General features: G+C 32.8%; 3 protein-coding genes across 3 annotated transcripts; 2 read left to right on the top strand and 1 right to left on the bottom strand.

Moving 5' to 3' along the window:
• Nucleotides 1-1,248: 1,248 nt before the first annotated feature.
• LOC135136021 (mitochondrial transcription rescue factor 1) lies at nt 1,249-2,081 on the top strand. Its single transcript, XM_064065138.1, has one exon. It carries the CDS (start codon nt 1,465-1,467, stop codon nt 2,041-2,043), a length of 579 nt encoding a protein of 192 aa, XP_063921208.1. The 5' UTR covers nt 1,249-1,464; the 3' UTR covers nt 2,044-2,081.
• Nucleotides 2,071-19,980, bottom strand: LOC135136020 (inositol polyphosphate 5-phosphatase OCRL). The gene is made up of 13 exons (XM_064065137.1): nt 19,778-19,980; nt 19,536-19,716; nt 19,257-19,489; nt 19,080-19,204; nt 18,866-19,036; nt 18,646-18,808; nt 18,423-18,595; nt 18,227-18,374; nt 9,062-9,548; nt 8,798-9,009; nt 8,578-8,749; nt 8,390-8,517; nt 2,071-2,457 (listed from the first exon to the last, which is right to left on the bottom strand). The coding sequence occupies exons 1-13, from the start codon at nt 19,847-19,849 to the stop codon at nt 2,209-2,211; spliced, it is 2,514 nt and encodes an 837-aa protein (XP_063921207.1). The 5' UTR covers nt 19,850-19,980; the 3' UTR covers nt 2,071-2,208.
• Nucleotides 19,981-20,233: 253 nt separating this feature from the next.
• Nucleotides 20,234-27,026, top strand: LOC135136085 (RING finger protein 212B). Its single transcript, XM_064065212.1, has 5 exons — nt 20,234-20,415; nt 20,472-20,596; nt 26,520-26,666; nt 26,719-26,880; nt 27,018-27,026. Exons 1-5 carry the CDS (start codon nt 20,304-20,306, stop codon nt 27,024-27,026), a joined length of 555 nt encoding a protein of 184 aa, XP_063921282.1. The 5' UTR covers nt 20,234-20,303.
• Nucleotides 27,027-27,463: the final 437 nt, after the last annotated feature.

The following is a 27,463-nucleotide window of genomic DNA, read 5'->3' as shown; positions in this document are numbered from 1 at the left end:
ACACAATTTCAAAAAATGATAATTATAAAATTATCATAATCACTATTGGTGTTAATTAACACAAAATGGCGCGCAAGTTATCAGTTGATTTCGTTAATAAATTCATAGAAACCTATATGGGATTTTTTCATGCCTTAGAAAATTAAAAAGTAAAAAATACAATAACAAAAGTTTTAAAATGCGGTTTACGAAAAATTAGTTGACCTGTGCAAATAAGAAAATTTTGGAAACGCTGACAAATATGATATCTTAAAAAAAAATAACACTTGAAGTGCACTGATGTCGATGTTATATCCCGAGAGGGGCCCAATACACCCAATAAAATGGAACAGACAAAATAAAGTTTCAAACATGATTATTTTTATACTAAAATTCTGAAGTTTATAAACTGCACATTTTATTTATTTATTTATTTATTTTATCTTGTTTTCGAACTATAATAAACATTTCAAACAATGTCTGTAACTTATTTTAATGTAAATTATATTCATATGGTTAACAAAATCAGATGTAATATTAGTGTGATTTTGACCTTATTCTAGATTTTATTACAGCAGAACGGCGTATCCTTTTTAAATTTTAGAAGTTACGGAAACTAGTTCAAGAAACAATTAGTTATCTCGTATTTTTGGAACAAAATCTACCAAAATATCCGACAACAGCAATTGTTTTTCATAGAAACAAACAGTCTTCAAAGCAGCCTTCAACAACTCGATATTACAAACATGCCTCTTAAGTTCTTAATGCGTTTTTTTCTCTCTTGTAATTATTTGCCGAAAGTTTATGTCATTCTGTTATTTACTTTGAACATATATTTTCATTTTGTGTTAATATTTTTGTAACACCACGAATCTAAATTTTACTTAAAATCTTGTTTTACTTTAATCTTGTAAAACTAAACAATTAAACCAGTTTAAAAAACCTTGGAAAGTTTCTGTCAGTCTTCAGATATAGTCAAATAAAAATATGCGTCAAATTCATTTAAATTCAATTCTTTCTTATCACGTTACAACGCGTTGCTTCATATTTTTTATGTCAAGTATATTTTCATATTTTGTACATATATGTTTATACACATTACTGTTTACGGAACAATGTTAATTATGGATTTATGGATAACTCCTCGTATAAGAGCAGAGTGAAGGGTGTTCGCCTTTGCTAATGTTTGATGGCGCCATCTGATTTAGAGTAAAATAAACCTAATACGTTCGCTCACTGTAGTGAAAATGCGCGTTGACGAAAAATTTGTCCCACGCCTCCTGGATTCCTTGTCCTAAAGCTCACTATTTAGGCGAAGTAAAATTTGTATTAGGTTGTCCAACTATAATATACTTAAACAATGCTATTAATATTCACCAGATTTTTAACTGCACTAATTAAAACATTACCACCACAGTTATATTTTATTAATAAATCATTGACAGAAATGACATTGACATAACCACAATGACACCCGTATAGGTTATGTTGTACAAAATGTCCCTCCACCGCTTTTCCAAAAACATCTTCAGCTCGTTTTTAACCACGGCTTGCAACAAAAGTTTCTCTAATATGTGTTGCGCCACTCAGTTACCGCTGTTAAACGCCATCACCAACACACAAGAAACCAGTCTTCGATACAAAAGTAAGAAAAGCAAGAAACAGTCGCAAGCCCCCTCAGATTCCGAAGAAACGGGTGAAGAGAGCACGTGGGACGACAAAGTCGTTGACAAAAACTCAAAAGTTATGAACATTACGGTGAACTCGACTCGTATAGATGCGATTTTGAAGTCAGGTTTGGGGATAGCCAGAAACAAAATCGAGACGTTCTTCTACGAGAGTAAAATACGGCTCAACGGGAAGAAGTTACTCAAGAAGAGCGATTTGGCGCAAGAGGGTGACGAGATCGACGTGGTTAAAGGTGCCAGTGTTACGAACCCGAATTTCTTAACTGTGGCTCGCGTCGAGGTCCTAGGGGTGACTGATAAAGGTGAAACTGTGTCTGTTAAAATCAGGAGATGTAAAAACCTAGCTGTGGAAAAATACGAAGACTATATGTCGTGAATCTAGTGTAATGTAGTAAATAAAGCGTTTCGTTTTCATCTTGTAGATTACTTTATTAAAGTGACGTCACATTTTATTTTAATAAATTATAGTGGCTACAAAAATACTGGCATCGTATTAGTGCATTGCTCAATTAATAAATTATTGCCTATATACAGTCGCTACTTATTTATTGGGAATTAGGGATGAGCTTAAGTCGTTCACTAGGAAATTGTAAACAAAGTTTGCTTTACCCCTATTGGCCTGAGGCTTAGAATTACGTATAGGGTCTCTAAGCAAAATATCACCGAATAATGAAGCCAGAGTTTTAGCGTCGTAACCGTTGTCGTTCGAGTGTCTGAGCATTTCCTGCAGAAACATGCAAATGTATAAGAAGACGTTTCTGTGAATATCCGTCATTTTCTGCTGAATTATCTGGAATGAAAAAGTCGTTGGAAAAATAGGGGTGCAGACGGCTGTGGAACGGCGACGTCTGTCGCGAATAGTTCACACAGTTATGAAAATGACAGATGACGTGAGGTTTGGATTGATACAGGATTAACGCACGTGTCATTGGCATAAATGTGTCCATTAATTTAGTATAAGGCTAAACGAGAAGCAATTGACGTCTGTAAACTCTGATTTTTTTTTTATTTTACGTTTACTGTGAAGTATTTCCGTTCTACCAACATAATAAATTGAAATTGTTTTCACATTTTTATTTTTTATAAAATTCATCAATTTATTTCGGTGGTTCTTAAAAAAAAACACACAAGGAACCCCAGGGATTCATCCACTTTCTAAAAAAATACACAAGGGGCCCCTGAGATTCTTTGATACTTTTCCAAAAGCAATACTCAAAGGGTGCCTAAGATTCTTTCAAACTTTTTCAAAAACTAAAACACACTTTCATAATAAAAAAACACAAAAGCCATTGAGATTCTTTTAAAAAAATTGGTCGAAAGTTGTTTCAACAGAACCTCCCTCGCTCCTGAAGTAGAATGAAACATAAACAATCAGATTTAGGAATTTAACTCGTTGCTGTGGAAATTTGTAATTTAACACCTTTTAGATTTAACTAGTTTTTACAAGATTAATACACGCAAAATCAGTTTTATCTTAGCAAGTACTAGCCCCGCCCACCCGCCCTCTATTTTCTCAGAGGATATGTCATTTGCCAAAATAAATCTTATCTCAGGTTCACCCGCCCTCTATTGTCTTAAAAGGTATGCCATTTGCCTACATGTTAGTATTTGCCAAGATAAGACTGAGTTCGGCAAATGACATAATACTCTGAGAAAATAAGGGGTGGGTGGGCGGGGCTAGTACTTGCTAAGATAAAACTGATTTTGGCAAATGCCAGAACCTCTAAAAAAATAGAGGGCGGGTGGGCGGGGTTAGTAGTTGTCCAGATAAGAGTGATTTTGGCAAATGACAATTCTCTGAGAAAATAGGGGGTGGGTGGGCGGGGCTAGTACTTGCTAAGACAAAATTGATTTTGGCAAATGCCATACCCTCTAAGAAAATAGAGAACCCGGAGATTGTTTCAAAAACAACACAAGGGCACCCCTGAGATTCTATATATTTTTTAACCAACACAAACGACCCCTGAGATTCTTTTAAATTTTTTAGAAAACAACACAAGGGAGCCTGGAGATTCTTTGAAGCTTTTTCAAAAACAACACAAGGACACCCCTGAGATCCTAATTTTTTTTTTTAACAACACAAGCGACTCCTGCGATTCTTTTAATTTTTTTAGAAAACAACACAAGGAAGCTCTGAGATTCTTTGAAACTTTTTCAAAAACAACACAAGGACACCCCTGAGATCCTAATTTTTTTTTTTAACAACACAAGCGACCCCTGAGATTCTTTTAATTTTTTTAGAAAACAACACAAGGGACTCCTGAGATTTTTTTATTATTTTTTTAAACAACACAAGGAAGCCCTGAGATTCTTTTAAATCTTTTAGAAAACAACACAAGGGAGCCTGGAGATTCTTTGAAATTTTTTCAAAAACAACACAAGGAGTCCTCTGAGATTTTATTTTTTTAAACAACACAAGGACTCCCCAGAGATTCCATTTTTTTTAAACAACACAAGGGACCCCTGAGATTCTTTTAAATCTTTTAGAAAACAACACAAGGGAGCCTGGAGATTCTTTGAAATTTTTTCAAAAACAACACAACGACTCCTCTGAGATTCTAATTTTTTTTTAAACAATACAAGCGACTCCTGAGATTCTTTTAATTTTTTTAGAAAACAACACAAGGGACTCCTGAGATTCTTTTATTATTTTTTAAAACAACACAAGGAAGCCCTGAGATTCTTTGAAACTTTTTCAAAAACAACACAAGGAGTCCTCTGAGATTCTATTTTTTTAAACAACACAAGGACTCCCCAGAGATTCTATTTTTTTTAAACAACACAAGGGACCCCTGAGATTCTTTTAAATTTTTTAGAAAACAACACAAGGGAGCCTGGAGATTCTTCGAAATTTTTTCAAAAACAACACAAGGACTCCCCTGAGATTCTAATTTTTTTTTAAACAGTACAAGCGACCCCTGAGATTCTTTTAATTTTTTTAGAAAACAACACAAGGGACTCCTGAGATTCTTTTATTATTTTTTAAAACAACACAAGGAAGCCCTGAGATTCTTTGAAACTTTTTCAAAAACAACACAAGGAGTCCTCTGAGATTCTATTTTTTTAAACAACACAAGGACTCCCCAGAGATTCTATTTTTTTTAAACAACACAAGGGACCCCTGAGATTCTTTTAAATTTTTTAGAAAACAACACAAGGGAGCCTGGAGATTCTTTGAAATTTTTTCAAAAACAACACAAGGAGTCCTCTGAGATTTTATTTTTTTAAACAACACAAGGACTCCCCAGAGATTCCATTTTTTTTAAACAACACAAGGGACCCCTGAGATTCTTTTAAATCTTTTAGAAAACAACACAAGGGAGCCTGGAGATTCTTTGAAATTTTTTCAAAAACAACACAACGACTCCTCTGAGATTCTAATTTTTTTTTAAACAATACAAGCGACTCCTGAGATTCTTTTAATTTTTTTAGAAAACAACACAAGGGACTCCTGAGATTCTTTTATTATTTTTTAAAACAACACAAGGAAGCCCTGAGATTCTTTGAAACTTTTTCAAAAACAACACAAGGAGTCCTCTGAGATTCTATTTTTTTAAACAACACAAGGACTCCCCAGAGATTCTATTTTTTTTAAACAACACAAGGGACCCCTGAGATTCTTTTAAATTTTTTAGAAAACAACACAAGGGAGCCTGGAGATTCTTCGAAATTTTTTCAAAAACAACACAAGGACTCCCCTGAGATTCTAATTTTTTTTTAAACAGTACAAGCGACCCCTGAGATTCTTTTAATTTTTTTAGAAAACAACACAAGGGACTTCTGAGATTCTTTTATTATATTTTTAAACAACACAAGGAAGCCCTGAGATTCTTTGAAACTTTTTCAAAAACAACACAAGGACTCCCCTGAGATTCTATATTTGTTTTAAACAACACCAGAGACCACTGAGATTCTTTTAATTTTTTTAGAAAACAACACAAGGGACGCCTGAGATTCTTTTATTATTTTTTTAAACAACACAAGGAAGCCCTGAGATTACTTCATTATTTTTTTAAACAACACAAGGACTCCCCTGAGATTCTATTTTTTTTAAAACAACACAAGGACTCCCCTGAAATTCTATTTTCTTTTTAAACAACACAAGGGACCCCTGAGATTCTTTTATTATTTTTTTAAACAACACAAGGACTCCCCTGAGATTCTATATTTGTTTTAAACAACACCAGTGACCCCTGAGATTCTTTTAATTTTTTTAGAAAACAACACAAGGGACGCCTGAGATTCTTTTATTATTTTTTTAAACAACACAAGGACTCCCCTGAGATTCTATTTTTTTTTAAACAACACAAGGGGTCCCTGAGATTCTTTTAAATTTTTTAGAAAACAACATAAGGGAGCCTGGAGATTCTTTGAAACTTTTTCAAAAACAACACAAGGACTTCCTTGACATTCTAATTTTTTTTAAACAACACAAGCGACCCCTGGGATTCTTTTAATTTTTTTAGAAAACAACACAAGGGACTCCTGTGATTCTTTTATTATTTTTTTAAACAACACAAGGACTTCTCTGAGATTCTATTTTTTTTTAAACAACACAAGGGGTCCCTGAGATTCTTTTAAATTTTTTAGAAAACAACATAAGGGAGCCTGGAGAATCTTTGAAACTTTTTCAAAAACAACACAAAGGGCTCTTGGGGTTTTTTATTATAATTTTTTTTAACAACATAAGGGAGGTCGGAGATTCTTTGAAACTTTTTCAAAAACAACACGAGGGTCCCCTGAGATTCTTTTATTAAAAAAAAAAAAAACACACAAGAGAGCCCGGAGATTTTTTGAAACTTTTTCAAAAACAACACAAAGGGCCCTTGGAATTTATATATATATATATTTTTTTAAATACGGGAGCCCGGAGACTCTTTGAAACTTTTTCAAAAACAACACAAAGGGCCCTTCGGATTTTTATTATTGTTTTTTTAAACAACATAAGGGAGCTCGGAGATTCTTTCAGACTTTTTCAAATACAACACAAGGGCTCCCCTGAGATTGTATTTTTTTTTTAAACAACACAAGGAAGCCCTGATATTCTTTTAATTTTTTTCGAAAACAACAGAAGGGGACCCGGAGATTCATTTATTATTATTTTTTTTAAACAACAAAAGGAAACCCCGAGATTCTTTTAATTTTTTTAAAAAAACAACACAAGGGAGCCCGGAGATTTTTTGAAACTTTTTCAAAAACAATACAAAGGGCCCTTGGAATTTTTATAATTTTTTTTTAAATACGGGAGCCCGGAGACTCTTTGAAACTTTTTCAAAAACAACACAAAGGGCCCTTCGGATTTTTATTATTGTTTTTTTAAACAACATAAGGGAGCTCGGAGATTCTTTCAGACTTTTTCAAATACAACACAAGGGCTCCTCTGAGATTGTATTTTTGTTTAAACAACACAAGGAAGCCCTGATATTCTTTTAATTTTTTTTCGAAAACAACAGAAGGGAACCCGGAGATTCATTTATTATTATTTTTTTTAAACAACAAAAGGAAACCCTGAGATTCTTTTAATTTTTTTAAAAAAACAACACAAGGGAGCCCGGAGATTTTTTGAAACTTTTTCAAAAACAACACAAAAGGCCCTTGGGATTTTTTTTTAACAAGATAAGGGAGCTCGGAGATTCTCTGAAATTTTTTCAAATACAACACAGGGGTCCCTGAGATTCTTTTATTAAAAAAAACATAAGGGATCTCGGAGATTTTTTGAAACTTTTTCAAAAACAACACAAAGGGCCCTTGGGATTTTTATTATTATTTTTTTTAACATCGTAAGGCAGCTCGAAGATTCTTTGAAACTTTTTCGAATACAACACAAGGGATCCCTGAGATTCTTTGAAACTTTTCCAAAAACAATACATAGGGGTCGCCACGATCCTTTGAAACTTCTTCAAAAACAAAACACAAGAGAGTCCGGAGATTCTTTTTTTACTTTCTCAAAAAATACAGAATGGGTCCCTAAGATTCTTCGAAATTATTTCAAAAACTAAATACAAGAGACTCCGGATTTTTTATTTTTTTTTTTCAAAAACAAAACAGAAGAAATTCTCACGTTTTTTTCAAAAATAAAACATCTGGGGTTCGGAGACCTTTTCATAAAAAAAATATCTCAAATTCTTTCACAATCTTATAAAAGATTAGGAGTCCCCGAAATTATTTCAAACCCTTTTGATAACAAAACAAGAAAGGGCCAAGATTTTTTCAAATTACCTACCTTAAAAATAAAAATCCAAGATTCCCAAAGATTCTTCAAATTCTTAAAAAAACACTAGGCGCAAACAAGATCTTAAAAAAAGCAATAGGAGTCCCCGAGATTTTTTTCAAATTCTTTCAACAATAAAACAGGCACTTCTGCAGTTTTTTTTAAATAAAAAAATATACGAGGGGCCAAGAATGTCCATGCATTTACATTCTCAACAAAATACAAGTGTCCTCAAGATTCTTTCAAAATCTAAAAAAAAAACACAAGAAGTCCAGATTTTTTTTTGATTCTTTCAAAAATTAAGCGCAAGAGTTTTTTCGAAATCTAAAAAAATACGCAACAGAAGGGCGTGTCACAGTCATAACCTCCGCTGCCCCAACGCTGTCACACCTTTAGCTTATAGTTATTTAAGCAGAACTTCCCTTGTCCCTGACGCACAGCCAGTTTTTTAATAAATTATACGCTCAGAAAAAAACGTCTCGTTTAGCCTTAACTCTTCACTCTTTCTTACCAGGCGACAATTTTGATAATTATTAGCTGCCGCTATACACGCATCGTGTATCTCGAACGGTACTACGGGGTCCTTCGTAAAAGACAAAAACAACAAAAAAGCTTCAGCTGTGGCCTGCACGCTACCAGCTATACCAACATTAAGGAAATAGTCCTTCTACTAAAACCACCAAAACATCAAAAGGATACGTATCGGATCTAGAGAGCCATAATCCAACCAGTCCCTAATCCTGATCAGTTCGTCACTCAGAGCACACGACTCGAACAAATCCCTCGTTTTCAAACCATGCCTATACAAGTGGTCGACCAACAACCACAATTCACGAGGAATCGAATACAGTACGCGACTCTCCATGTTTTCCTGTGACCTTTAAAATAAAACAATAGTCGTACACTAATTGCCACTCACCGCTTGCTTCCTTTGTTCTTCAGTCATCTGTAAAAGAGGCACCTGCGCTCTACACAACGTCGCCATACTAGAAGTAAAACACGACTTCTGACAGTCGCCGTTCACTATAATAAACATGTCCTTCCCGCCCTTCAAATGCAAAACCAAAATATCGTAGACCTTGTCCAACTCCCGCTCCAGATTCACCTCGAACTTAATATCGCACTTCTCCCCTACAACCACGATGAAATCCAGAACCGAACTCTGAAATTTTGATTTTCATACCCGGGTCGATGGTGCCGCAGAACGGGGTGATCCTCAACCAGTCCTTACAGAACGTCGCCTCGTCCAGCTTCTTGATGAACTCGAACTCCGCCGGCACTTGGCCCGTATTCGCGATGATGATCTCCCTCGACTGCGGCTCGCGGAACTTCACCAAATCGAACGTCACCTCCGTCTGGTCCACCATCACCTGGGGCAGGAACTCGTTCTCGAGCTTGTCCATCTTCTTCAGCAGGTCTTCGTGCACGCGCCGGAACTTCGACTGGTCTATGACGCTGATTTCGGAACGGAATAAGGCGCTCACCGGTTTGTGGTCGCTGATTCTTATGTCCATATGACTACGATATGCTAGTTGATAAATGCCGTCGCCGCGCCACAGGATTCGGTCCGTCCATGCCGGGGGGCGCGCCTTCTCGCTGGTGTCGAAGTGGTCGCTGTTGAGGTCGTATTTGTACGTCGGTTGGAATGTTATGTCGCCTTCGGTGTAGTCCTGCAATATAACGTTTGGATTGTTGATGCGTCACGGGCTGATAAGAGCGCGTTGTTGGGGTATGACCGCAGAGGCGGGAGAGGATTTGGGTCGGTGTGTTATGGAATTCCCGAGGATGTTTGGTACCGCTTGGGGAACGGGAAGATGGAAATAATAGGCAGATGTGTTGAGTACTTGCATTGTGTTTGCTCTTTAAAGCTGACACTTGTGCTGTAATAGCTGCACAAAAATAGAACGTTTGATGCATGAGTTATGAGGTGGAAAAACACGCTTGTACGATGATGCGTTGCAAGTTGCGAGGTTTTATGAAGTGATGCCATAAAATGGATGAAAAATAGATTAATTATGTGGTTTAATTATGGTGTAGATAAGGGGGCGAAGTCGCTAAGTTATGTATGTAATTAAACTTTATTAAAAAATGTTTAATCGAACAAATTATCAACTTGTTCTGCTTAATTATGAAAAGTGTAATTACAGTGTCGAGCCTATCGAAAATTCTAAATTGGAGAAATAAGTACAAAAAAACTAAAAAAAGACCTTGAAATACAAAATAAGGAATTCTAAAAAATTGGAAATTTTTAAAAATAAGTCTGAAAAAAATACTGCTAAAGTTAGGATTTTGATGATAACACTTCAACATTATTATTAAAATAATATATAAATATCAAAAAATGGAACAAAAAAGGCACTGTAAAAAGGAAAAACAAAAAAAGGGACAAAAACGCAACAAACATGTTATCAAAAAAGTGACGAAAATGCGGTAAGAGTCGACAAAAAAACACAAAAAAAAAACGATAAAAATCGAGGAAGGTGATAAAAAAGATGGAAAAAAGGAGTAACAAAAAAATGGAGATAAAAAACCAACCACAAAAAATAAAAAGGTTAACAAAAAAATCGAGCGAAAAAAACGGCAAATAAACTAAAGGGTGACAAAAACATAAATAAGAGGCAAAAAAAAAAGGGGGCGACAAAAGAACATATAAAACAAGGATGATAAAAAAGCGAAAAAATCGACGGCAAAAAAGCGACGAAAAGAGGGGTTATAAAAATTGACGATAAAAATAGGTCAAAGAAAAACACGACAGACAGGGCAGGAAACTGAGCGTCAAATAAACAGAGACAAAAAAGGGCGAAAAAATGGGAAAGGCGACAAAAAGAAGGTGGAAAGAGGAAAAAAAGACGATAAAAAACGACAAAAACTGAAAACAAACCCGGCAAAAAAAAATTAAAAAGTGACAGAAAAGGCCAAAAGAAAAGACAACAAAAATGGTCAAAAAAAAAGGAAAAAAAGCGATAAAAAGGTGACAAAAATGGCGATAAAAAAAGGGAAAAAGACGGCCACAAAACAAACAAAATTAATTAAAAAAAAAAAAAAATGAAAAAACAGACTAGACAAAAAAAGGGGGGAAAAGGGACTAAATGAAGCGAAAAAAAAGGGAAAATTTAACAAAAATGCCAAAAACCGATTATGAATACAAAAAAAGCCACCAAAGCAGCCAGAAAAAAAAGCCAATAAAAAAGACAACAAAAACCGCGATACAAAAGGACCAAAATACTGGAAATGCTACTGGAAACATATGCACAATAATGAAAAAGTAATAAAAAAAGGCATAACAAACAAAAAATTATGGAAGGAGGATGAAAGGGTGGACACAAAAAAAAAAAAACTTAAAAAAAGCGGCGAAAAAAAGGAAATAAAAAAGCCAAGCACAAAAAAATGAAAAAGTTAACAAGAAATGTTGCTAAAAAAAGGCAAAAAAAAAACGGCAAATAAAATACAGGGTGACAAAAATGACGATAAAAAGTGAGAAAAACAGATTAGACAAAAAAAAGGGCGGGGACAAAGGATTAAATGAAGCAAAAAAAGGGGGAAATACGACAAAAATGCCAAAAACCGACTATGATGACAAAAAAAGCTACAAAAAAAGTCACCAAAAAGTGAAAAAAAACCATAAAAAACAACAAAAATCGCGATACAAAAGGACCAAAATAGTGGAAATGTGTACTGAAACATGTGTACAATAACGAAAAAATAATCCAAAAAAACCGGCATTTTAAACAAAAAATTATGGATGTGTGGAAGAGTGGATATCAAGAAAAAGACTAAAAAAAAGCGGCAAAAAAAAGAGCAAAAAAAAAGGTCCGTGAAAAAAACCGACAGCAAAAAAAAATGCAACTTAAAAAAAACGAAAAAAAAAATAAATAAAAAGCCACCAAAAGAGAGGTAACAAAAATTGACGATAAAAATAGATCAAAGAATTTAGAAAAACACGTAAGAAAGGACAGGAAACTGAGCGTTAAATAAACAGAGGCAAAAAAAATAAAAAAAAAATGGGAAAGGCGATAAAAAGAAGGTGGAAAGAGGGAAAAAAAGCGGTTAAAAAAACGACAATAAATTGAAAAAATACAAAAAAATACTCCTCATAAAAAAGTGACAGAACAGGCCACAAAAAAAGATAACAAAAATGGGCAAAAAAAGGAATAAAAAGGTGAGGAAAAAAAGAAACAAAAAGGTGACAAAATGGTGAATAAAAAAAAGAGGGAAAAAACAGCAAACCAAACGTCAAAAAAACAGCGACAAAAAAAAAATAGAAAAAAATGCCATAAAACTGAAAAAAAGACGAAGACAAAAAAAGGCAGGGAAAAGGGACTAAATAAAGCGAAAAAAAAAGAAAAATGCCAAAAACCGACTATGATTACTTAAGCTACAAAAAAAGCCACTAAAAAGCAAGGAAAAAAAAATACGATAAAAAAAACAACATACTAGATACATGTGCACAACAATGAAAAAATAATCGAAAAAACAAACAAAAAAAAGGCACATCAAAAAAATTATGGGGGGGGGGGGGGAGATGAGAAAAAGACCAAAGAAAGTGGCAGTAACACATAATGGAGATAAAAAACCAACTACAAAAAAATTAAAAAGTTAACAAGAAATGTTGCTAAAAAGGCAAAAAAATCCAGGAAAAAAACTCGGCAAATAAACCAAAGGGCGACAAAGAACATAAAAAAACAACAAAAAAGGGGCGACAGAAGAAAGTGTAAAAAAAGTCCTTGAAAAAGACTTATAAAAAACGTGAAAAAAACGACGGCAAAAAACGGCACCTAAAAAAAAGCAAAAAAAAAAACTAAAAAAAAAATAAAAATAGGTCAAAGAATTTAGAAAAACACGACAGAAAGGATAGGAAACTGAGCCCCAAATAAACGGAGACAAAAAAAAATAAAATAGAGGAAAAAAAACGGCAAACCAAACGTCAAAAAACAGCGATAAAAATATACAAAAAACAGACACAAAAGTGAAAAAAAGACTAGACAAAAAAAAAAGCGGGAAAAGGGGACTAAATGAAGCGAATAAAAAAAGTAAAAATGCGACAAAAACCGACCATGATTACTTGAAAAATCGACAAAAAAAAGCCACCAAAAAGCGAAAAAAAAACAAGAAAAACAACAAAAACCGCGAAAAAAAAACCAAAATACTGGAAATGCTACTGAAACATGTGCACAAAAATAATCGAAAAAAACAAGAAACAAACGGCATATTAAACAAAAAATGGGGGGGGGGGTAACAAAAAATGACTAACGAAAGCGGCAAAAAAAGAGTAACAAAAAATGGAGATAAAAAACCAACAGCAAAAAAATTACAAGAAATGTTAAAAAGGCAAAAAAGTTGAGGAAAAAAAACGGCAAATAAATCAAAGGGCGACAAAAAACATAAAAAACGGGTGACAGAACAAAGTATAAAAAAACCCTTGAAAAAGAATGATAAAAACGTGAAAAAAAGGGACGAAAAAGAAAAACAAAAGGGACCAAAAGAGGGGCAGCAAAAATTGACGATAAAAATAGGTCAATGAATTTAGAAAAACACGACAGAAAGACAGGAAACTAAGGTGAAAAGAGGGGGAAAAAAGGCGATTAAAAAACGACTAAAATTGAAAACAAATTCGGCAAAAAAATGCCAAAAAAAAAAATAAGAAAGTAACAAATGGCCACAAGAAAAGACAACAAAAATGGGCAAAAAAAGGAACAAAAAGCGATGAAAAGGTGACAAAAATGGAGATAAAAAAATTAAAAAATACGGCAAACCAAACGGCAAAAAAACAGACAAAATAAATAATAAAAAAAAAAACCAAATGACAAAAGGTTAAAAAGCAGACTAAACAAAAAAAAGGGGAAAAGGGACTAAATGAAGCGAAAAAAATTGGTCTAAAGAGTTTAGACAGTACTTCCCTCGCTGTCGGAAATGTGACGACTGCATGCCTATTATGTTTTTTTTCGCAGTGGATTTCAAAGAATTCGGTTTTGTAGTTCCTGATTAAATCAATAAAATATATTTACGCATTCATTAATTTTTTTGAGTCACTCTGTATATGCAAATCCAAAAAATATGAATGGAGTGATAAATGACAAGTACAGGCTCATCATATTTTGTACATTTTAGATATGATTTATTCGGCAAACTTTCGAGCTGACGTCATCAAGTTTTTGGAGGGGATAAGCAAATAAATTGTGACTAAACATTTATTATGCTCTTTATGACCTTAAAACATCTGCAAGATTTCAGAGCATTCGGTTTTGTAGTTCCTGATTAAATCAATAAAATATATTTACGCATTCATTAATTTTTTTGAGTCACCCTGTATATGCAAATCCAAAAAATATGAATGGAGTGATAGATCACAAGTACAGACTCATCATATTTTGTACATTTTAGATATGATTTATTCCACAAACTTTTGAGCTGACGTCATCAAGTTTTTGGAGGGGATAAGCAAATATTTTTTGACTAAAGATTTATGATGCTTAAATGACTCCTTAAAACATCTGCAACATTTCAAAGCATTCTGGTTAGCAGATTAAAAATTAAATTTCAAAATGTTGTTTTATAATTTTGATTTTTTTTCCAAAAATCTGGACGTTTCGGGTGAAAAGTCGATTCAGAGTTGTAAACTACATGTGTAGGACTATGTTATTTTATACAATTGAAAACCCATTTACTATGTACAATTTTGAAGTGACGTCATCGCATTAGTGGTGGGGATGATTAGACAAATTTTGGTTAGCGTTTTACCATCTACATGATATTCTTAATATAAGTACAAAATTTCACAACAATCGGTCGAGTACTTTCGGAGATTATCTGTCTAATAAAATCCGGGACAACAGACGGACAGACGGACGGACAGACGGACGGACAGACAGACGGAAATGGGAGACCTATTTCTTCGTCTTCTAGGGGTCATGAAAGATCGAGAAAACGTAAAAGTAGAGAGTCGGCCGACGGACTCGATTACAATACTTCCTTTGCTTACGCTCGGGAAGTAAAAAGTAAAAAAAAAATACAAAAAAATACAAAAAAAAAGATAACAAAAATGGGCAAAAATAAAGGAACAAAAAGGAGATAAAAAGGTGACAAAAATGGCGATAAAAAAGAGGGAAAAAAACAGCAAACCAAACGTCAAAAAAAAAACAAATGACAAAAAAGTGAAAAAAACACAAGACAAAAAAGAGGCGGAGACAAAAGACTAAATTAAGCAAAAAAAAGGGAAAAATATGACAAAAATGCCAAAAACCGACTATGATGACAAAAAAAAGCAACAAAAAATTGAAAAAAAAGCCAATAAAAAACAACAAAAATCGCGATACAAAAGGACCAAAATAGTAGAAATGCTACTGAAACATGTGCATAATAATGAAAAAATAATAAAAAAAAAACGCTATATAAAACAAAAAATTATGGGGGGGAGAATATTAAAAAAAGACTAAAAAAGCGGCGAAAAAAATCAACTAAAAAACAAAAAAAGACGACAAAAATATAAAAAAGCGACCAAAAGAGAGGTAACAAAAATTGACGATAAAAATAGATCAAAGAATTTAGAAAAACACGTCAGAAAGGACAGGAAACTGAGCGTCAAATAAACAGACAAAAAAAAATTTAAAAACGCAAAAAAAATGGGAAAGGCGAGAAAAAGAAGGTGGAAGGAGGGAAAAAAAGCGGTTAAAAAACCGACAATTGAAAACAAATCCGGCTAAAAAAATACAAAAAAAAAAATAAAAAAGTGACAGAAAAGGTCACAAGAAAAGACAACAAAAATGGGCAAAAAAAGGTGAGGAAAAAAAGGGAACAAAAAGGTGAGAAAAATGGTGAATAAAAAAAGAGGGAAAAAAACGGCAAACCAATGTCAAAAAACAGCGACAAAAAGTAGAAAAAAAAAGACTAGACAAAAAATGCGGGGAAAAGGGACCAAATAAAGCAAAAAAAAAGTAAAATGCGTCAAAAATGCCAAAATCCGACTATGATTACTTGAAAAAGCTACAAAAAAGCCACCAAAAAGCAAGGAAAAAAAAAGACAAAAAAATTGCGATAAAAAGGGACCAAGAAACTAGATACATGTGGACAACAATGAAAAAATAATCGAAAACAAAAAAAGCATATCAAAAATTATTATGGGGGGGGGGGGGGGGGGGATAAGAAAAAAAGACTAAAGAAAATGGCAAAAAACAGTAATACATAATGGAGATAAAAAACAGCTACAAAAAATTAAAAAGTTAACAAAAAACGTTGCTAAAAAAGAAAAAAAAAAGGAAAAAAAAAACGGCAAATAAACCAAAGGGCGACAAAAAACATAAAAAAGACAACAAAAAAGGGGCGACAGAATAAAGTATAAAAAAGGCCTTGAAAAAAAAAAAGATAAAAAACGTGAAAAAACCGACGGCAAACAAAAAAAAAGCAAAAAAAAAATTACAAAAAGCGACAAAAATTTACGATAAAAATAGGTCAAAGAATTTATAAAAACACGACAGAAAAGATAGGAAACTGTGCCTCAAATAAACGGAAACAAAAAAAAAAAAAAGGGAAAAAAAAACCGGCAAACCAAACATCAAAAAACAGCGATAAAATATATACAAAAAACAAGACACAAAAGTGAAAAAAGACTAAACAAAAAAAAAGGGGGGAAAAAAAAGAACCAAAATACTGGAAATGGTACTGAAACATGTCCACAACAATGAAAAAATATGTAATCGAAAAAAACGGCATATTAAACAAAAAATGGGGGGGGGGGGGAGAATAACAAAAAAAAAAAACACTAAAGAAAGCGGCAACAAAAAAAGTAACAAAAAAATGAGATAAAAAACCAACCGCAAAAAAATTACAAGAAATTTTGTTAAAAAAAAATGAGGAAAAAAACGGCAAATAAACTAAAGGGCGACAAAAAAAACATACAAAATACAACCAAAAACGGGTGACAAAACAAAGTATAAAAAATCCCTTGAAAAAGAATGATAAAAAACGTGAAAAAAAACCGACGGCAAAAAATAGGCATGAAATAAAACAAAAAAAAGGACGAAAAGAAGGGTAGAAAAAATTGACGATAAAAATATCTAAATTCATTGACTTATTTTTATCGTCAATTTTTTCTACCCCTCTTTTCGTCCTTTTTTTTTGTTTTATTTCATGCCTATTTTTTGCCGTCGGTTTTTTTTTTTCACGTTTTTTATCATTCTTTTTCAAGGGACAGAACACGACAGAAAGGACAGGAAACTGAGGTGAAAAGAGGGGAAAAAGGCGATTAAAAACGACAAAAATTGAAAACAAATCCGCCCAAAAAATGCCAAAAAAATGGTCAAAAAAGGAGCAAAAAAGGCGATAAAAAAGAGAAAAAAAAATACAAAAAAATGACAAAAAAAATAAAAAAAGGAGGGAAAAGAGGACTAAATAAAGCGAAAAAAAACAGAAAAATGCGACAAAAATGCCACAAAAAAGGCCAAACTAAAAAAACGATGAGAAGGGCGACAAAATATAAGAGAAAAAACGACAAAAAAAACTACAAAAAAATGCGGAGAAAGGCAAAAAATAAAAAAAAGGCGACAAAAAGACGCAAAAAGCAGGTAAGCAGATCCTTTGATTCTAATTATGAAAATAGTTAGAAAAACCTAAAATACAGTTTTTGCAAACGAATCATCGCTATTTACGAACGTGTCCTGAATAGCACATGAAACCGCAAAAACTGTATTTTGGATACCAGTCCGAAAAAGACTCATTTTACGGACTTTAATGAGTCCATGAAACAGCTATTTTTGGAAGCGCATACCAACAAAAAATGATAAATGTCACTAGAAAACTTATGAGTATGTGCTAAAATTTATGAATACAACTCAAGAAGTTAAAATTCAAAAATGTGTAATGACCTTGACAAAAAAACCCAATCGTGACGACTCGTAGTCATTTTCCAAAAAAATCTATACATACATATTTCTTGAGAGGAACTGACTAAAAATCGTTCCCTAAAAACAAAATAAACAAAATCAACATCCCAAAAACAATCAAAATGGACATAAATAACATCAACATTTGCAAAAAAATCTAAACAAATATTGACAAAGTAAACTAAAAATAGAATAAAAAAAATATTTTTATTAAAAAACATTCAGGCATGTACCGCGCCCTATTTTTTTTATCATTCATCAGACTTCATTCACGTTTTATATGTGATAACTTATCATATTTTTAAATACTGAACAAAAAAGTTTGATTGATTTTGCCAGTGGTGTACCTTAAAATTATCATTATCTACAAACATTTCCTTACTGAGTCACTACTCAAATGCACAGCCACTCCACGCCCTTGATAAGATAAACTCCAAGTGCTGGCTAATTTAAAAATTGGATAAAACACTCACCAAGAGAACGCTTCCACGCTCCTTTTGCTGATTCAACTGATCTGCCTTAAGTAACGTTATCATCTCGCTCCTAGCCAACAGCGTCTTAACCTGATTAGTGTTTAAGTCCGTTATTCTATAATTAAGATCTCCTAACCAATACACATGTCTGCAAGACACAATTAACACAAACACAAACTTTCATTGAAGTTCTTACTCATGATCTTTAATAGAGGGAGGCTGTTTCCGAAAATTAATCCTAGCATTTATATCCTTATAATCTTGATTTCTCCTTTCAAATTCTTCAACGTGAGCTGCTAAATGACAGTTTACAAAGCAAAGGGAGGTGTTATGGAGCTCTAATCTGACAGCGACGCCTCCTTTATTCCCCTACAAACAATAACAAATGCAAAATTTGGTTTTTAGCGTGACTTGAGTACCATTTTGCCCAGAAGTCCCGTGCCGACGGTGTCTACAGACACGTTTTTAACAAACTGGTAATGTTTGCTGTTTACCAGAACTACAAGCTGCATTCCTACCAACCGTGTTACCGCTACTGACTTATACTTGGCTTTAAAGTGGACACCATCCATCACATATTTTCTGAATAATAACACTCACTTAAAAATAAATAAATAAAGTAATAAATAAAAAACCTACAACCACTCAGCTTCTCTGGGGGTGTCATTAAAAAGGAATGCTTCTTTACTTAAGTCAATTTCTTGGAATCCTATTGCATACACGTCAGGGGGTTCTTCATCACAGCTGAGCCATGGTCTCAAAGACACTGATGGAGGTTGCCCATTCACGTTCCATGTTCCAACAAAAACGCTAAACTTTATTATTAATAAATTATGTGTAGAGTGAGAAGTACCTGAATTCTTGGTGCTGGGTGTATTCAGGCTCTTTCAACTTCAACTGGTATCTCAAAATGGACTCTCTATTTGACGCTGCTTGTCCATGGGCTAATTGATGACGTAAGACCGGTATATCTGAACACTGACAATTTCCCATTAATACTATTATAACACACAAAAATAATTATGATTACCTGGTCTGACATTTCTGACATTTTTTTACTGTTTTGATCTAAGGTGGCGCATGTATATTTACCCAACCAATTAAAATCTAATTTGTTCGAAGACGATACTTCCTTTGACCAAATAACTTCTGACGCGAAGTTCGAACTCTCCACCCCGATTTCAATCTTAAACTGTAATTTCCTATTCCTATACGAAACAATAAAAATAATATGACTCTGACAGTTATCTATAGGTTCTGTATCTGCAAAATAACGATTAGAACGAATTTAATCACCGCTCCACCTTACCACAGGAAAAATTTGAATCTATTGGAATCGCAGTTTCAACTGAAAGGTCTGAAATACTGCTGGGTTTCGGCTTTTTCGTAATGAACACAAAAAGTGCATAGGATGAATTACATTCAACTAAAGCTAGGATTCTGTGGACCTCGTTCCAAGACTCGTTCACTGGGGAGACATTTAAATGTATCTAGGGTGGAATTAAGGAAAATAGTGCCCCAAATTCAACCACAAACGCACTCAAAGGATACGCATTTAACGACTTCGGTGGACGAGAATTTCGACTGTACTATATTAACGACATCTTGGTATACTACTAACATAATTGAATCTTCAAATGAAATCCATCGTTTACGCTCCAATTAAAAGTGTGCGGTAAATCGCGGAGATAACAGCGAAATTTACTGATCTCTCATCCATCAACATAACCTCTCCGCCCACCCAGCGCTGCCAACCGACGACAAAAGCGCTAGATTTTTGAACTAAGAAAGTAACTTGAATTTGAACGACATAATAGTCGTTGTCTGGGTACAAATTTACGAACTTATAGCTTATCAGTGACGTTACAATATACCAAGAGATTTTGTCAACAAAAAAACAAAAAGTTCTGTTTTCAATTTTTGTTTTGTCAAGTTTGCAGGTCACACTTTTGTCCCCAATCTAGCAGGCGCGCTCTGTCAATTTTAAAACAAGCGAATCGCCCGACAGTTTCGTAATTGTTGCAAATTCTGCAAAAACTGCTAATTATCTTCGATTTTTGATTCTCTTTTTTGCGAAATGAGTGACTGGGTGCATTGCAATAAATGCTGCATAAAGTACGGCGGCCAAACCAGCTTTTTCCTGGTGGAATGCGGCCACATTTTCTGCCAGCGTTGTGTGGAAACGATAAGTAAGTTTTCTTAGTTTCTGGACCAAAATACCTGAAAATGTGTTTAAATTTGTAAGGAACGACCCGAAAATGTGTCCTGTGCAACAAGAGTGGCAATATTTTACCTCTGAACAAAGATTTGGAGCAATCGGTTCTCGATTTTTTCCTCCCGATGGAGAATATCTTCAGAAAGGGGAGCGAGGTGAGTGAGAACAAAGCAATTTTTAATTCGTGACGTTATTGTTGCTAAGAGAATTAATTTAGACAGAAATATAAAAAAAAAGTTAGATTTTTCGTATGAACGCTGCCTACGTGATTTTCATTGTAACATTGGTGAGGCGAGTATTGTTGGTTGCATACCAACAAATATCCCTACAAAATATGCAAAATCATACTACTGTCATTGTTTAAGTATATTATAGTTGGACAACCTATACGGACAATCACTTTCCCATGCAGAAAAGAATGAATATATATTTTACATCTCACTCGCTTCACTATGAAGTGGCGGTACCTTACGAAAGGGGGTAAAAATAGTCCGTAAGCACGTGATGTCGATAAGGTAGTAAACGGACGTATTAATCAGTACGTTGTACGGGGAGCAGTCACAAAATAAGCAAACGTACGTGTTGAAGACTTTACATATATGTAATATATGTATATGTAGTGCATACCTGTTTCAAGGTTAAGGTAACAAAAATTTAATATTATCGCGGTATACCTATTATCCATGAACTGCATGGCTAACAAATATGCGTTCCTTCGTCCACTTTAAAGGTACGAAATTAAACGACTACTACTTTAATTAATAAGTAACAAGTCATCTAATCTGCCTCCAGAATAACTATGAGTTATCATCAAACTATGAACAGCAAATGAACTCAATATGAACATCTTCTTACGTATTTTTTTTTATTAACAGTAGTCAAGTCATTAAATACATATTAGCTTTGAAACTAAAATGCATTTTATCCTAAGATTGTATCACAAAATATTCATCACCATTTAAATATATACGATTTAGACATCAAGAAATAAATTTAAAATTGCAAAAATTATACTAAAACAGCCTTAAATATGTCTTGTATGTACGTGCTTATCAGTATGTAGGCACAGCAATAATCGTTCTTTATGAGTAATGACTGATGACTACTGTAACACAGTAAATCCTCGAAATCGAAAATTTAAAACACTGAAAAATTCAAATATGGGAAAATTGTAAAATCGAGAAATCGAAACATAAAAAAATCAAAAAAATAAAAATTGGAAAATCTAAAATTTAAAAATCGAGAAATTGAACAATCGGTTAATTCAAAAATCGAAACATCGAAAAATTGGAAAATCGAAAAATAAAAAAAAATTGGACAATCGAAAATTTAAAAATTCCGAAAATTGAAAAATTGAAATATAGAAGAACTGAAAACTCAAAAAATCGAAAAAAATTAATAATTTCAAAAATTGAAAAGTTAAAATTGAGAAATCGAAAAACTGAAAAATCACAAAATTGAACGAAATATCAAAAAATTCGGAAATTAAAAAATTGAGAAACAGAAAAGTCAAAAAAGCAGAGTCTAAAAATCGCAAACTTAAAAAATTGAAAAATTGAAAAATCAAAAACCTGAATAATCGAAAAATTGAAGAACTGAAGAACTGAAAAATCGAAACTTTAGGAAGTGGAGAAATGGGAATATAAAAAAATAGATTAATTGAGAAATCCGAAAACTAAAAATTCAGAAACGTCAAAATTTGAAAAATAAAAAAACATTGAAGAACTGAAAAATCGAAAAATCTAAAATTTAAAACATTGAAAAGTTAAAATATCCTAAAACTGAAAAATGGAGAAATCCAAACATCAAAAAATCAAAAAAAAAAACAAAATTTAATCATCGGAAAAACTGAAAAATCAACGAATCGAGAAGTCGAGAATTTAAAAAATTGGACAATTGAAAAATCGGATAAATCAAAAATCAAAACATCGAAAAATCGAGAAACCGAAAAGCAAAAAATCGAAAAACCAACAAATTGAAAAATCGAAACATTGTAAAATTCAAAAATTGAGACATCGAGAAATCGAAAAATCAAAAGACAAAAAAACCGAGGAGTCGAAAAATCGAGAAGTCGAAAAATCAAAAAATTGAGAAACCGAAATAGACCAAAATCGAAAAATTGAAAACTTAAATATGGAAAAATTGATAAAGCGAGAGATTGAATAATTAAAACATCGAAACATCCGAATCTCAATGAATTGAGATTTAAAAAAATTTAAACATTCGGAAATTAAAAAAATTAAAATATAGAACTGGAAACTCGAGAAACCGAAAAATTTAGAAATTTAAAAATTAAAATATGAAAAAGTTGAAAAATTGAGAAATTGAAATAAAAAACAAAAAACTGAAAATCCAAAACTAAAAAATAGAAAAATCTAGAACTCGAAAAATGAAAAAGAATCGAAGAATCGAAGTATTGAAAAATATCAAAACTGAAAGAAATATCCAAAAATTGAGAAATCGACAAACCAATAAAGCGAAGTCGAAAAATCGAAGAATTGAAGAACTGAAAAATCGAAACTTTGAGAAGTGGGAAAATCAAAAATAGATTAATTGAGAAATCAGAAAACTGAAAATTTAACGCAAAAATTTGAAAAATTCAAAAATTTAAATACTGAAGAACTGAAAAGTCAAAAAATCGAGAAATCGAAAAAACTAAAATTTAAAACAATGAATACGCAAAATTGAAGAATCGAGAAATCCAATTCAATTTGAAAAATTGAAAAATTGAAAAATCGTGGCATTGAAAAATTGGAAAATCCAGAAATTGAAAAGCTCAAAAGAAAAAAATCGAAAAACCCAGAAATCCAAAAATCAAAACATCGAAAAATTCAAAAACTGAGACTTCGAGAAATCGAAAAATCGGAGGATCGAGAAATTGAGGAGTCGGAAGCCGAAAAGGAAAGTTAAAAATTGAAAAATTGAGAAATTGAACAATCAAAACAACGAAACATCTGAATTCGATAAATTGAGAAATTAAAAAATTTAATAATCGAAAAATTTTAAAAAAGAAAAACTGGAAAATCAAAAAATCGAAAAATTGAAAAATTGAAATATCGAAGAACTGAAAACTCGAGATATCGAAAAACCTAGAATTTTAAAAAATGAAATATTAAAACATCGAAAAGTTTAAAAATTGAGAAATCGAAGCATTAAACAGTCGCAGAATTGAAAAATCTAAACTTTACAATAAATTGAAAATCCAAAAAGGAAAAAAGCGAGAAATCAAAAAAAATCCATCAATTCAAAAATCGAAAAGTCGAAAAATTGAAATATTGAAAAATCTCATAACTGAAAGAAATATTCAAAAAATTGATAAATTAAAAAATTGGAAAATTGAGAAATCGAAAATCTAAAAAAGCAAAATTGAAAAATCGTAATCTTAAAAAATCGAAAAATTGAAGAATTGAAAATGTGAAAAGTCGAAACTTTAGGAAATCCAGAAATGGACAAATAAAAAAAATACTTTATAAATCGGCAAACTGAAAATTTAAAAACGTGAAAATTTGAAAAATTGAAAAATCCAAGTATTTAAAAACCGTAAAATTGAAGAGGACAAAAATTGAGAAATCGTACCATTGAAACATCGAAAGATTGAGAAATCGAAAAATAAAAAAAATCTAGAAATAGAAAATTTAAAGAATGGAGGAATCGGAAAAGCCCAAAATTGAAATATTGAAAAATTGAGACATTTAAAGTTGAAAAATCGAGAAATCGACAAGCCGAAAATTCCCAATAGCGTATTTAGGTATAAATCACAAGATCAGGACTATTCTACTTTTTAAAATTTAAATAACATTATAAATTGGAAAATGTTGATTTTTTTCCAAAAATCTTGACGTCTAAGGTGAAAACTCGACACGGATGCATAAACCGTAAACGGGGCGAAACTACAATTTTACTATTGTAAAATTTTGAGATTGCGTAATTTCATTGTTCGTGACAAATTTTGGAGAGTGTAATTTGATAATACAATTTGAAATGTAAATTTTGTCATTCGGGAACATTATGTATTAAATCGTTAAGATGTTCAAGAACTTTGTTCACTTATTCGTTGTAAAGTCCAATGGTCGAAATGGGTTAGTTCTTCGTAGTGGATGTGTATCACATCAACTCTAACGAATATCGGTTTATAGATAAATCGCTTAAAGCCGATATTGGCCTGAGTGAGCTTTGGTCTGTAGATCAAACAAGTTCTCAGGCGATGAAAAATTGCATGTGGAGGGAGACTTCGGATTACAAATCGTGTCAAGAAAGACATATTTGGGAGAGATGGATTTTCAGGTGCTTGACTAGCGGTAATTTTAAATTGTTTGCTGTCGTTCGCGAAGTGAAGAACACAATTTCATTAAAATGATAATTATAAAATTATCATAATCACTATTGGTGTTAATTAACACAAAATGGCGCGCAAGTTATCAGTTGATTTCGTTAATAAATTCATAGAAACCTATATGGGATTTTTTCATGCCTTAGAAGATTAAAAAGTAAAAAATACAATAACAAAAATTTTAAAATGCGGTTTACGAAAAATTAGTTGACTTGTGCAAAAATGAAAATTTTGGAAACGCTGACAAATATGACATCTTAAAAAAAATAACACTTGAAGAAGTGCTTTCGGCGTAATATTTTTGATGCTCGCGTGAACAAAATACTCTATGTCAGTGTGCAGTGCGCAAAGAGTTAACTGTGCAGATCTAGCCGAAAATCCAAAAACGAAATCGCTGTGTGTAGGGCCAGCATAACGGAAGTAATAAATCATCCCATGGGTTGAAGAACGTTGGGTCGGTGCACTGATGTCGGTGTTATATTCCGAGAGAGGCCCAATACACCCAATAAAATCGAACAGACAAAATAAAGCTTCAAACATGATTATTTTTATACTAAAATTCTGACGTTTATAAACTGCAAATTTTATTTATTTATTTATTTATTTATTTATTTATTTATTTATTTATTTATTTATTTATTTATTTATTTATTTATTTGATCTTGTTTTCGAACTATAATAAACATTTCAAACAATGTCTGTAACTTATTTTAATGTAAATTATATTCATGTGGTTAACAAAATCAGATGTAATATTAGTGTGATTTTGACCTTATTCTAGATTTTATTACAGCAGAACGGTGTATCCTTTTTAAATTTTAGAAGTTACGGAAACTAGTTCAAGAACCAATTAGTCATCTCGTATTTTTGGAACAAAATCTACCAAAATGTCCGATAACAGCAATTGTTTTTCATAGAAACAAACAGTCTTCAAAGCAGCCTTTAACAACTCAATATTACAAACATGCCTCTTAAGTTCTTAATGCGTTTTTTCTCTCTCTTGTAATTATTTGTAATGTTAATGCCGAAAGTTTATGTCATTCTGTTATTTACTTTGAACATATATTTTCATTTTGTGTTAATATTTTTGTAACACCACGAATCTAAATTTTACTTAAAATCTTGTTTTACTTTAATCTTGTAAAACTAAACAATTATACCAGTTTAAAAACCCTTGGAAAGTTTCTGTCAGTCTTCAGATATAGTCAAATAAAAATAGGCGTCAAATTCATTTAAATTCAATTCTTTCGTATCACGTTACAACGCGTTACTTCATATTTTTTATGTCAAGTATATTTTCGTATTTTGTACATATATGTTTATACACATTACTGTTTACGGAACAATGTTAATTATGGATTTATGGATAACTCCTCGTATAAGAGCAGAGTGAAGGGTGTTTGCCTTTGCTAATGTTTGATGGCGCCATCTGATTTAGAGTAAAATAAACCTAATACGTTGGCTCACTGTAGTGAAAATGCGCGTTGACGAAAAATTTGTCCCACGCCCCCTGGATTCCTTGTCCTAAAGCTCACTATTTAGGCGAAGTAAAATTTGTATTAGGTTGTCCAACTATAATATACTTAAACAATGCTACTGTTTAAGAAAATCTTTGTCAAAATGACACATTTACACTATTGGAAAGGGTCATGAAATCAAACTACTCTCCTCAATCACTTTTGTCTTTATTGCGACATGTTTCGACACCATCTTCAGTCACCTACAAGTTACTTAACCACTATTGACAGATCTACAGGTTTCAACTCCAACAACGCACTTTGTTGTATCAGAAACTGATGGACAAGTACAACTACGCTAAAAAGGAATATATGAATTGCTCCACCAACAACAAGCACCTCCAGAAAGAAAATCAGATGCTTCGGTCCATGCTGCGGGTGAATATTGACCGCAGTTTTTCCCCGACTATTTAATTTTCCGATATATTAGGCAGGCAAGAATTCACAGCGATTTGTTACGAGCACCCCCGTTTCGCAGCCATCGCTATCCGAGGGAAACGTGACATTCCAGAATGCATCGCTGTTGTCTTCCATACCTGCTGCAACGCGAACGCCCTCTGCGAAAATGTACCCTGGATATTCCAAGCGAAGTGTAAGTAAATTCATTGCAGTCGGAAATCGCGACCCTATTTTTTCAACAAATTTGTTAATTTGCAAACCGGCATAAAACCATAAAGGTTACTAGAGCACAAATTCGCTTGTGTTGACTTTGTAATTGGTTGTTTACAGGTAAAATAGCATTATTTGACAATTTCGTACGATTATTACATAAAATTCCAATATTTGCTATTTAGGTAATTGGTAAGTACACAGATAGCGACCTATATTTGTTTAGTTTCATGCAAATATGAACCCGTCGATAATTTAAGGAGTGCATCATGTGTTTGTGCGGCTTATGCAGGAATCTGGTATTCGCGTTGCGCAACTTGTAGGTATGTAAGGTATAATTCGCACACATGCTTCTCGTACGCAAACTTTCTCGCATCGTTTTGTCTGTTCATGACGAGAAGCTATTATACGTATATTGGGTACTCGGTATTGCTATGATAACATGAAAGCAACAATGCTACGATATAATGCGATTCATAAAATTAATGTGTGCTGTAATGTCGATATAACAATGGTTCCTTTGTGCCTAATTACCGATTGTTGGAAGGAGACTTTAAGCTGTTTTA

The sequence above is a fragment of the Zophobas morio genome, unplaced genomic scaffold (assembly GCF_036711695.1).
Source record: "Zophobas morio isolate AGI-343-1 ecotype UQ-CSIRO unplaced genomic scaffold, CSIRO_AGI_Zmor_V1 ptg000026l, whole genome shotgun sequence".
In the NCBI taxonomy this organism is placed as follows: Eukaryota; Metazoa; Arthropoda; class Insecta; order Coleoptera; family Tenebrionidae; genus Zophobas; species Zophobas morio.
The sequence above is the reverse complement of the archived record's forward strand: the minus strand, read 5'-3'. Positions and strand labels throughout refer to the sequence as shown.

Excerpts from the sequence above, each read along its gene's own strand:
- LOC135136085 (XM_064065212.1), top strand. The coding sequence starts at position 20,304 with ATGAGTGACTGGGTGCATTGCAATAAATGCTGCATAAAGTACGGCGGC. Across the intron at positions 20,597-26,519 it reads TCTTCAGAAAGGGGAGCGAG|ATCTACAGGTTTCAACTCCA; the intron begins GTGAGTGAGAAC and ends CACTATTGACAG. Across the intron at positions 26,667-26,718 it reads TGCTTCGGTCCATGCTGCGG|GCAGGCAAGAATTCACAGCG; the intron begins GTGAATATTGAC and ends CCGATATATTAG.
- LOC135136020 (XM_064065137.1), bottom strand. The coding sequence starts at position 19,849 with ATGTTAGTAGTATACCAAGATGTCGTTAATATAGTACAGTCGAAATTC. Across the intron at positions 9,010-9,061 it reads CTGCGGCACCATCGACCCGG|GGGAGAAGTGCGATATTAAG; the intron begins GTATGAAAATCA and ends TCGTGGTTGTAG. Across the intron at positions 2,458-8,389 it reads ATTATCAAAATTGTCGCCTG|ATAATTCAGCAGAAAATGAC; the intron begins GTAAGAAAGAGT and ends TTTTCATTCCAG.
- LOC135136021 (XM_064065138.1), top strand. The coding sequence starts at position 1,465 with ATGTTGTACAAAATGTCCCTCCACCGCTTTTCCAAAAACATCTTCAGC.